Source organism: Protopterus annectens, chromosome 12.part0 (assembly GCF_019279795.1).
Source record: "Protopterus annectens isolate FY-2018-M chromosome 12.part0, PAN1.0, whole genome shotgun sequence".
In the NCBI taxonomy this organism is placed as follows: Eukaryota; Metazoa; Chordata; order Ceratodontiformes; family Protopteridae; genus Protopterus; species Protopterus annectens.
In genome coordinates, this window is record NC_056746.1 from 284,776,182 (window position 1) to 284,788,205 (window position 12,024).

The window sequence follows — 12,024 nt, forward strand, 5'->3', positions numbered from 1 at the left end:
TTCTTTGTCCTTCTGTGACACATTCCTTTCACATGTCATTTAGGAAACAATTAACACTTAAAAAAGCTTGAGAACAAAAGAACATTCTAGTTGTGTGAAAATGCTTGACTTTTAGCTTGCCTTCATTCTGTCCTGCGCCTTGAGCTGTTTTGAAGAAAATATAGGTCAAAATTCATCACTGATGTCTGTGAAGACATGAAGGAACTTTTTTCTTTCTTTTTTCAAGAAGATATGTAGGAAGTCTACTCAAAATAACATATTTTTAAATACTTATTTAGAAGTGAAGAATTGTTAAAAAAAGTTATAGTAATGTTTTATATTGAGCTGTTGTTGACATGTTTGCGTATATGTTGCTGAATGTTAATAGCTTATGCTGTAGTGTTAACTCTTAACTGTACTTATTAATGGGAAGAAGTAAAGTTAGATTTTTTTTACTGATTAGAACAGTTTAAAAAAATTCAGAAGAATGAGAAACTTACAGAGGAAATTAGCAGCTGCTGTGAACTGTCATTTTCACATGCTGTAATCAAATTCTAATGTCAAGATGTGAAGCTTAGATCAGAGCAGCAGTTCACAGTTGCTAAACACACATTCAAATTAAACATGCAGGAATTATTTCTTATATAGTCAAGATTGCTTGTACTACTAATAAGAAAAGTAAATATGTTATGAATAATATGCAAATGCACAAGGAATGAAATATCTGCTGTGTAAGATTAATAAAAGAGCAGTAGCAGTAAGTTAAGAAATATATGCACATACTGTAATCTCTAATAGAGAGCTGATGATTAAATATCTATTTGATGGGAGATTTTAGAAATACAAGTTTATATAGAATCAGGTAGAATATTAGTTGGCAAACAAGACAGAAAAATATATTTAAATAAACTGCTTATAAGAAAAGTATGTATTGCTTATACCTGCATATGGCAGAAATGTGAATGTACAAGATCTCATATAATTTACATATAATATCATATACACATATTTGAAAATGTCCTGGAAGCTGAAATTTTAAGCTTGGCATGTGAACTTTGAAGATGTTTCTATACTGTATGTTATTAGATTCACTAAGACTACCTGAAGTAACTCATTTCATAAGTCAGAACTGAAATTTGAGTGTGGTATTGCTGAATCAGTACATCCATTTTGATAGAAAGTAAAGTAGATTTTTCTGTATGTTTGAACATGGGAATGGAGACAGGGATTAGAACATTGTAACGTGTGAATACAGTATAGACTACAAATGTTTTTGACTCTATAGAATTGTCAAGACATTCTCTTTAACCTTAGTAATGTAAATATTTTTATGACTTTGTTTAATAAGCTAAAACATTTTTAAATATTTTGATATTTATCATATTGAGTGTTACACAATTTGTTATAGGCACTCGTACTTTTAAAATTTATTCAGAGCTTTTGCTAGATCTATAAAATATGCATGTATCTTTTAACATGATATATATATATATATATATATATATATATATATATGTGTGTGTGTGTGTGTGTGTGCGCACTGATTTTCCTTTTGTATAATAGTTTAATATGATAAGATTACCTGTCACCTGTAAGTTTACAGATATCATTATCTCTTTTTTTAGCCCCACTCTGTTCTACTTATTTATTTAGAGATTTAGTTATAATAATGTTGAATGAGTGAATAATTTAGAACTATTTAATGGATAATTTATGCTACTGTTATTTGTTGGATTATTTAATATTTGCGATGAATAGAAGATTATTATTAAACTTTTATGTAGTAATGAGGGAATAGTTTAAATGACAAAATATATAACTAAATTAATATTTTCTTATTTTTAATTTGTATATACTATATTATTTGTAAGGCACGGTAGCTTTTGGCTATTTTTTTATTAATTTTTAGGTATTGGTAGGTAGAGAAGGTAATATAATAATTTGTCTGTTTGATAGGCAAACTAGGAACTTTGGTATCCATGGTAGGTACCATATTGTAGACTTGTTTCTGTTTTTGTTATTTATAAGTTTTAGTAGTTTAATTTTGTAGAAAACAAGAATTCTAAAAAATATGGAATGTTAAGATAGTATTGGAGGAATAAATTAGAGTCTTATATACAATTAAATTAATATGGTGGATAAATGCATCATGTTTTAAAATTTTTGAATACATAGTAAAATAGTTTTAATATATTATCTATTAATATAAATGTATTAAATAAGAGCAACAAAAGGAAATCATTAATGAACTATCTAAAATTAAATAGAGGAAACATATTCTCGCAAGAGACTCTCTTGATATGTAAAGATATGCAGTATTTAAATTACTTAGGTTATGAAATGTTATCTGCTTTTTTAACAAAAAGAGTAGAGGAACTCCTAAACTTTGGAGAAAATCTACTTTAATCTTTAATGTCATTGAATCCATTAATGATTCAAAAGGAATGCATACATTTGTAATAATTAAATATAATGGCAAACTCTGTATACTAGCTAATTTTTACTGGATCATTGGAATAGGTGCAGAGTGGCTGAAGATCACTTAAACTTACTATAAAGTCATTGGAATGGTAGTTTAATTTAAACGGGCTTTTAACTGCATATCTAGTATAGAAGATACAAGTGAATAGAAGAAATCTAAAATTCTGGCCTCAGCTAAAGCACTGAACATTAATTAGTAATAATAATTTAATGTAGAAGATGTCATTGTTCTTCAGTCATTATTCTTATGTGCATGGGACACAAACTGGAATTGATATAATTTATACCTCTACAGATTTAAAGTGATTTATTTTAAAACTATTCCTTGTCCTTTATCTGATCATAATGCACTAAGTGTTAATATATTAATGGTTATAAGGAAATTTCAGATTGTTTATGGAATCACAAGTATATATGATGAAATCAAAAGAATTTAAGAGATACATTAAGGAACAAATCAAATTGTTTTTATCTTTGAATGATAGGTTAGTATTATGGGACTCTTTAAAAATGCATATTAAAGATAGAATGAGAAGATGGGCTGGTAATAAAATAAGAGTATGATAAAGAGCTGTTAGAAATACAAGATGAATTACACAAAGCAAGGTTTGAACTGCAAAGAAATTAGATAATACTGAAGTCATTAAAATAAATGATGAAATATCAAACAGTTTTAATGCATAAAGTATAGATGGCTTTAGAAAAAATAAATCGCACAGTTATGCATTGACTTCAAAAATCTACCTAGATTAACTGATAGACGAAAGATCTTAAGCAAAAAGGCACAAATCAATATTTGAAATCCTTACACTTATAAGCTTACTTCAGATGTAGAGGAAATGTTTAATATTTTTAATTCATGATGATCTTAATAAAGATAAAAATAATAACACTGATGATTATAAAATTGGCAAATATTTAAATAAAAATGATACTGATAAACTTAATGAGCAACAAATATCTCTGTTGAATAATCCTATTGCCCTAATAGAAGTTAAAGAAGCTTTAAAAAGGGAAAATGGTAAAGATTCTGGGTTAGATCATTTAAAAATGGAATTATACAGTCTGCGTCTGTTAAATATTTTAGAATTACTAAATGATGTTTTGAGGATGATTCAGTAACAAAATAATTCATCCTTCACGGAAAATTTTCTGTAATCTCACATATACTTGAACAAGGGAAGGCTAATAAGTTAGTTTCCTCATAGAGACCCATTTAGTTATTAAATGTAGATTATAAAATATTTTCTTCCATCTTTGCTGTAAGTTTGAGATGTATAAATACATTAATTAATAAAGAGCAAACAAGATTTATAGTCAATAGCTTAACATATGATAATATAAAGAGGGTAGTAACTGTCTTATATTTAGCAAAAGGAACTGGCCTAATTAGCTTAGATATCAAGAGAGATTTTGATTCTGTAGATTGGAGCTACTTATTTTAAAACTTTAGAAGTGTTTCTATTTCCAGAACAATTTATTGGAATATTAAAAAACCTGTATAGAGATTCCAAAGATTATGTTAAAATTGGATCTTACATTTTTGAAGGATTCACTTTAAACAAAGGCACAAATCAAGAGTGTCCCTTGGCCCCTCTGCTATTTGCATTAGTTATCGAACCCTTAACTAACAGTATAAGAAGCAGTGAAAAGAATTGATGGATTCTCAGTTAACAAGGATTGTCAGTCTAAAATACTGATTTTGCAGATATTTTAGTAACGATTATTCAGTCAAAGAAATAGATAAAATTGAAATTTTCAGTAAGTTTTGCTGCTGAAATTTAATAATAAAACAGAAACTTTACTGTTAAATCATTTACTAAATAGTAAGTTTGAAGATAAATATAAATATAATTGAGAGGGAAAAGAACTGAAATGTTTAGGGATAAAAGCTACGAAGATGCGAGTAGGAATAATAATTTTTAAAAAATAATTGAATAAGTGTTACTTATTAAAAATGGAATGTTTTTTTTTTACTTTTGAGTATAGCTTAGTACTTATTTAAATGATTATATTACCCAAGAACACACACATGCAAATATTGCATTCAGTAGCTTTAACTCCTGACAAAAAACTTTTAAAGAAAATGGCAAAAGTGTTCAGTTCATTTTTATGGTATCCTAAAAAGCTGAGAATTGCTTATTGAAATAATATACGATTATGGGAGTATGGTGGTATTAGCCTCCTGAATGTAGAATCTTATTCTGTTGTTGCAGATATTGTCTATGTTATAATCTGGATAGACTAACCTCTACTAGTCAATGGAATTAGAATTAAGTAACTGCCTGTTCATCTGGTTTATAACATTTATCATAGAGTGAAATTAATTTCAAACATTAGAATCTGCATATATGAAATCAGTTCTTAAATCATTTAAGAAATATGTTTTTAAAACTCTGTTAATATCAAAATGGAAATTGTTGTGCTTTCCCATCACACACCTATAGATTTAAGGAAACTCAGAACAGTGATAAAATTAATTTACTAAAAAGGAATGATTTGTATTGTGGTCTGATTGCTTTGAAAAAGGAAAAGCCAAGTTTTGCTTTGAAAAAGGAAAAACCAAGTTGTCAGAATATTTAATGAAAGATTGTAAGTTAAATGAATCTGTTAACTAGTTAATATTATCTATCAATAAGAAATTAAATTAATTTGCAAATAATATCTGTGAAGAGGAACAGAACACTATTCTCCCATTATATGAATATATGAGTACTATTATTGAAAGTAAATTAACCTACAAATGAAGCTTGCCCAAGTTAAGTTCATTATAAGTAATAATAATTTTGATACAAAATTCTAGAACTTTTTAGATAGTAGTGGATTGAGTAACTCAATAGATGGTAAGAATAAAACCTTGTTAATTAAATCAGTTACTCAAACTTCTTCAGCTTTATACTGGAAAGTTTTTATGTGGTAATATATACATATGTTTGCTACCCCCTATAAAGTCTTTAATTTTAGTAAAATTACTTTTTCAGTTTGTTAAAGATGTAGTAAAAAATATAAAAAACAACTGGACATGCATGTTTATAGATTGTGAAAAAATAAATGTATACTGGGAAGAGACAAGTATGTTTTTAAGGGGTTATGATCTGATAATTGTTGTTTAACTAGATCAGTAAAACTAATGAATATTCCACTTCTTATATCTGTAAAAGCCAAGCAACAAAAAATATTTTGGAGTCTTTTGGTAGTTGCCAGAGAAGTTATTACAAAATACTGGAAATCAAACTCGGTTCCTACTTTCAAAGAATTTTTTAAATTTAACAGCAATACTATGTAAAACTGGAAAATAAGTGATCAGAATTGTTGTTTGTCTTTTTGGCTTTTCCCGGTTAGGGGTCGCCACAGCGGAACTCCGGTCCGCTAATGATTGGCAGTCGATTTTTATGGTGCCGAGTTGCCAGCCCAATGCCCAGCAAGTGCAGCACCCAGAGATGATGAAAGAGGTCTGCCAAATGTAAGAACTTTAGAAGTGATTATAGTTAAGTGATACCAGTAGAACATTTATGTTATGTTTTGTCTGTATGACGTTGAGTAAAGAAATGAAAGCCAATGTAATTAGTATGGCAGAGATATCTTCTGAAGTAAGTTTCTAGAGCTTTGGAACATAATTAAAGTCTTGCTGCCATAGTGGATGGAGGAGTGGTGTGGAATTGTTAGGCAGAGTTGAGTTATGAGGCATGTAATGACTAGAAAGACTTTGAGTCATATATAAAAGAGAAATTACTAGTTAGTGAGTGACTAGAATTGAAGTTGGATAGTTTATAATAGTGCGCCTAGGAATGTAGTCAGTTCTGTTGGTGTAGAAGGATAGAGCCCTGACTTCAAACCCAGGTAACTATTGCTTGGCAAGTGTCTCAGCCATCTGTTGAAACTGGAGTTGGGGAGAAGAGAATTGAAGAGGCTTAGCCTGCTTGCATACGTTTTTGCTGGGGTGGGAGGGAGTGTGTGTTCTGAATCCACTTGTCTTCATTAGAATTCTTCATGTAGACCAGGGATCACACTGATGTGCAATGCTTGTCTACATAGTGGAGGGACAGAGCTTTAATCATATTTTTTTATGGAGGCATGAGTGTGTATTGCAAAGTCCATTGCACACTAACTCCTTGGACACTGTTGAGCATGCACAGTGGCAGGATAGGGCTTAAGCAGAAAACCCGGTTCCATTTTAAGTATGTAATCCCACTCCCAGTTTGCCTGATTCTCTCCCCCATGGAACAGTGGGAATGAAGAAATCAGTTTAGTGGCTGGGAAGGAGAACTCACAGCATACAGCAGAGGAACGGAGCAGAAAGAATGCAAACACATTTGCCTAGGCTTTGGTTGTACTGGCTTATGTGGGAAGCCATTTAATTTTGAGGACTGATAATTATTGTTTTTGCAATTTATATGAAAGATGCTGCAGGTAAGATAGGATGTTTAGCTAGAAAAAGATATGGTCAAATTCAATACAGGCCATCTGTATCTGCAGTCCCATTCTGTGTTTTTATGTGAAAATTGTGCAGTTAGATATATTAAAGAGAAAGCAGACTCTTTTTTTGTATATTATAACTGGGACAGGTTTTTAGTCATAAGTTTGACTGACACTTTTTTGCTGTTGGGACTTAATAGGTTATCAGACTAAATAACAATATGAAATATTATTGTAATCTTATTAGTTTGGATGTAATGTAGTATAAAGCTAAGATTTGTGCATGTTCTTTATTATTACCACTGTTGTTCTGAACATTAACTGTAGTACTTAATTTTATTTTGCACATTCTGCATAGATGTTTGGATGAGAGGACAGATTCTTCACTTTCAGCTGCTTCCTCTGACTCTTCAGAGATCCCAGAATGTCCAATCTGTGGAAAGAAATTTGCCACTTTAAAAAGTCGAGTTAGTCATCTGAAGCGCTGTGCTGTGAAGATGGATGTGTCTCCACAGCTGTTGCTGCAGGCAATCCAGAGACAGAATGTGAATCTAGATGAAGAGTCGTCCACAACAGTAACGTAAGATGAAAGATATATTATGATGTTTAGAAGTATTTTTTTTATGTTTGTTTAGTTATACTTTGTTAACCAGCTACTGGACATAGACCATTTACAGAGAGAGAGAGACAGAGTCAGTCTTCATGTTGAATAATCAAATTTATAAAAGATTAACTAAATATTATACTGGTATTAGAACAAGTAAGTGCAAGAGATTGTTAAATTCATCACGGAGACATTATAATAGTGATATTTGAATAACTTAATTCTAAGCAGGTACATTTACGTATGTAGGCTGATTTGCAGTTTTAAAGCTTAAATTCTAGTTCAGTACTATGCCAAGCATGTATGCATTTCTGATAAAAGAGTAACACAAGCCAGACTCTCAGTGCATCTCAAAATACACCAATAATTTGTTTATTTAGAATAAATTGAGTGCTTTTATCCCATAAAATTGAAATTTGATTGGGTGTTGCATATCATGATGAGGTTCATAGGTGTATACGAAGCCAACAACCACTGGGGCATTTGTAAGCCTAGCCATACATCCTTCAAAAAAGAGAATCATACTCTTTACCTTGTGCCTGTGAGGCTAACACTTGAACCATTCAGGCAATCTTGAGTTGCTTTAAAGAAAATGTATGATGTTATGTGATCCTATCTCGCCTACATTCTGTACTGATGGGCTCGGAGCCGATCCTCGGCTCCGACTCGGCACGCTATGCTATAGAGCGAAGCCTCTTATTGGCTGAGCTATTCTCTATCCCAGGATGCACCACCACTAATCCCCCAGATCTCGTTTGCCGCTTACAAGCTAGGACGTGGTCTCAAACTTGGCTGAGCTAAGTGCTATTTTCTTAAAGTTTTTCTGTCAAGAAATTCTTTATTTCTTACCCAAAAGCTGTTTTAACAGCTATCATTGTGTTGCTGTGTGTTTTTGATTATATTTTGTGGAAAATTTGTGTGTATTGATTAGGGAAAGGTTTCCGTTTAAGTTAGAGGGGCCTTCCCCTATTTCTTAGCGAGTTTTCTTATTTTTAGGGAGGTCAAGTACCTGTTTTAGTTAGAGGGTTCTTGGCCCTCCTTTTTGGTGTTTGTTGTACTTGTTATCTTGTTTTTTTTCCTAAAAAAAAAAAAAAGTATTTATTGTTGTTAAAATCTTTGTTTTCTGACTTAGATAGTGTTTTTTTCCACTGTTATAGTGAGTGTTTTAGAGGCATTATGTCCAAAGAACATAGACCCTCAGGATTCAAGAAGTGCACGAGGTGCAATTATAAAATGTCTATAACCGATGATCACTCCTCATGCGTATATTGTTTAGGTGCCAAGCACCTACAGGAGTCCTGCAGCGTGTGTCACGCCTTTTCCTCTAGGGTCCTCCAAGAGAGGAAGAATAAATTAATCTTGAAAGGGCTGATTAAACCCTCCTTCGAGGAGGCCTTATCTTCCTCTTCCTCTCCAACTAAGAAAAAGAAAGCGTCGGCTCCGACCAGCCCGTCGGAACCGACTACTAAGAAATCCAGGCAGGCTTCTCCATCGGCTCCACGGACTTCGGAGCCGAGGGCGGAACGGTCTGCCTCGATGCCTCTAGTCTTGACTCCTCTGGTTTCGGAGCCGATGACTGGGGCTTCGAGAGGCGGGTCACCTTCATCGGCTCCACTGATTTTGGAGCCGATGAGGGTTGCCGGCTCAGACTCTTCCCCTTCGGCGCCAAAGCCCTCCTCGGCACCGAGGGAAATTGTTTTGGGATCTCCCTCGGCACCGATACTGGTTGAGTCCGTTCGGAGCCGGTCCCCCAGTCCTTCGGAGCTGATGGAGAAGTCGGTTCGGACCCGATCAGTTTCCTCCCGATCTTCCAAGATGTCGGATTCGGACATCGACAGGGTGCTCCTAAGACTGTTTCAGTCTCCTGTATTCCAGAAATTAGTTTCAGCTCCAGCCCATTTGGCTTCGGAGCCGATGGCCCACCCTGTAGTTCTGGTTCCTCCTCCAACAGCCTCTGCATCGTTGGAGCCGATGCTAGTGGAGCCGATGGAGGTTTTCAGGTCGGCCCCGACCCTTACTCCAACCCCGGCTCTCGAGTCGGAGTTCGGTACACGGACCTCCTCTGTCGGCCCCGGGGGGGACGCTTCGGGACCGATGTTTTTGGTTCCGAGCCTTCCTCTCGGTGCGTCGGCTGCGGGGGTACCGTCTACTGTTGTGGCCACGGGGGTTGGACCTTCCCAGGATTCTGGTGGTCCGGCCTTCAGGGCCATGAGGAGTGCGTTGGCCAAATCTTCTTTGGCTACCTCCACGGTCTCACCAGCACCTTCCCTACATACGGAGACTGGGTCTTTGGTAGTCCCCCTGTCCTTAGACAGCGGAGCCCTGGGGCCTGAGGTCACCCCCACTGAGGGTTCCCCCCCTCCTGGAGGTCCCTCTGAAGCTTCTTCAGAGGAACCCCCCAAGGAAAAGAGCGTGCAAGAGGAAGCACGTCGACTCCCCTGATGAGTCTCTCACGTCAGACACTGATCTTGATGATGCGGAGGGGTCCCCTAAGTCATCCTCAGATGATGTCTCCTTTGCAGACATCTTGGAAGCCCTCAAACAACGAGGCGGCTGGCATTCCAAACCCCCTTCTGCTGACGAGTCGGTGTTCCTTAAGGCCTTCGGGGCTCAGCCCTCCGCCTCTTGGGTGTCTCCGCCCTTCGACGAGCTCCTAGATTTGATCTGTCGAAGGGCATGGGAACATCCAGACTCTGTGGAACCGGTGCCTGCTCACCCAAATAAGTTCCTATCAGCACACCCAGAGAAGGAGTTTTTGACCAAAGGTGTGGCTGTAGATGCCTTGGTGGTGGCATCTGCTACCCAACAAGATGTAGCAGAGGCTTCGACGTCCGTCCATCCTCCTAATAAGGAGTCTAGGAGCATGGATCGGTACGGGAAGCGCACCCTCAGTTCAGCGGCCTTTACCTTAAGGTCCCTGAACTATTTAACGCACTTCACCAAGTTTCAGAGGGATCTGATCAAGGAGCTTTCAGATACCCTCTTGGGTAACCTACCTGAGCAGCTGGCCCAGATGGTTGGCTCTCAGTTGGCTACGCTGTCATCGATATCAAACTCGTCCATGAGGCTCATTTCTTATGCGGCCGAGGGGGCGAGTAGAGCGGCGGGTACGGGTATTGCTCTACGGAGGCAAGCCTGGCTCCGCCTGTGTCATTTTGTGGAAGCCTTTAAGTCTTCCTTTGCCAACGCTCCCTTTGATGGGTCCTCTTTGTTTGGACCCAAGGTAAAGGACACATTGACCCGCTGCGAGCAAGAAGGTAAGACTTTGACTGCCGTAGGGGCATGATTTTCCACTCCCTTTCGGCCTTATCCCAAGGCTAAAAGAGGAGGGAAAATGTGGTTCCATAGATCCCAGAAGTCTTATCCCTCGCAGCAGGACGATCCCCCTTCTAGAGGCAGAGGAGGGGGAAATTTTTCTGGAAGACGCCGTCCCAGAGGCGGCAGAGGCCCCCGCAACACTGGAGACCGCGAGTCCTTTCATGGCTCTTCAGCCTTCCACAATCCCTGAAGGATTGCCCGACTGTGCAGCTCCGGAGCCAGTCGGGGTCGCCGAGGCACCTAAAAGCCTGGGAAGGTATCACTCAGGACCGATGGGTGCTTCGAATTATCGCCGGAGGTTACGCCATCCCCTTTTCTCATTCCCCACCTCCGTCCAATAAAATCCCGGACCCGCCACCCAGTCAACGGGAAATTGCAGCCTTAGAAGTCTCAAAGCTGCTTCAAAAACGAGTCATCCAACCGGTCCCCGCAGACCAGATCGGATTAGGGACTTACTCAAGATTCTTTTGGTGCCAAAAAAGACCGGGGACTTGAGGCCCATTTTGGATCTCAGCATTCTAAATCGTTCAGTCAAAAAGTCCAAGTTCCGAATGGTCACCTTACAATCCATTCTCCCACTGCTGGAGAAAGGTGTTTGGATGTGCTCCATAGATCTCAAGGATGCCTATTACCACATCCTGGTAGATCAGGCGTCCAGGAGACATTTGCGCTTCAGCCTAGGAGACAGTCATTTTCAGTTCTGCGCGCTGCCCTTTGGTCTCACCACAGCCCCCAGGGTGTTCACCAAATGTTTGGCAGTCGTGACTGCTCACCTGAGGAGTCTAGGATTCCAGGTGTTTCCGTATCTGGACGACTGGCTCCTAACTGCCACCTCCAGGCGTCTACTATTGCAGAACCTACAAGCCACAATATCACTAGGCACTTCCCTTGGAATCACCTTCAATTGGCCAAAGTCTGTGTTGCTGCCATCTCAGCGCATAAGATTCATCGGAGTAGAGATAGACTCAAACTGAATGCGGGTCTATCTTCCTACAGAAAGGATACAAACTATACAGGCTCAAGTCCGAGCCTTGCTTCTCAGATCCAAAGCTCCAGCCAGGATGGTCCTGCAGCTATTGGGATCTATGTCGGCCACTGTTCTTCTAGTCCCCCTAGCAAGGTTGCATATGAGAATTCTCCAGTGGCTTCTTTCAACACAGTGGTCCTTTCAGGATCTCCCTCTCAGTCACCTCATACGGATCACGGAAACCTGCAAACGGGACCTT

The 12,024-nt window shown here is 37.5% G+C and overlaps 1 protein-coding gene across 1 annotated transcript in view; it reads left to right on the forward strand.

Annotated features, from left to right (window-relative positions):
• Positions 1-12,024, forward strand: part of SLX4 (SLX4 structure-specific endonuclease subunit) — a 1,828,351-nt gene that overhangs the window by 158,961 nt on the left and 1,657,366 nt on the right. The window contains exon 5 of the mRNA XM_044089343.1: positions 7,235-7,456. Coding sequence (XP_043945278.1) covers positions 7,235-7,456 — 222 coding nt within the window. The remainder of the gene's footprint in view (positions 1-7,234; positions 7,457-12,024) is intronic.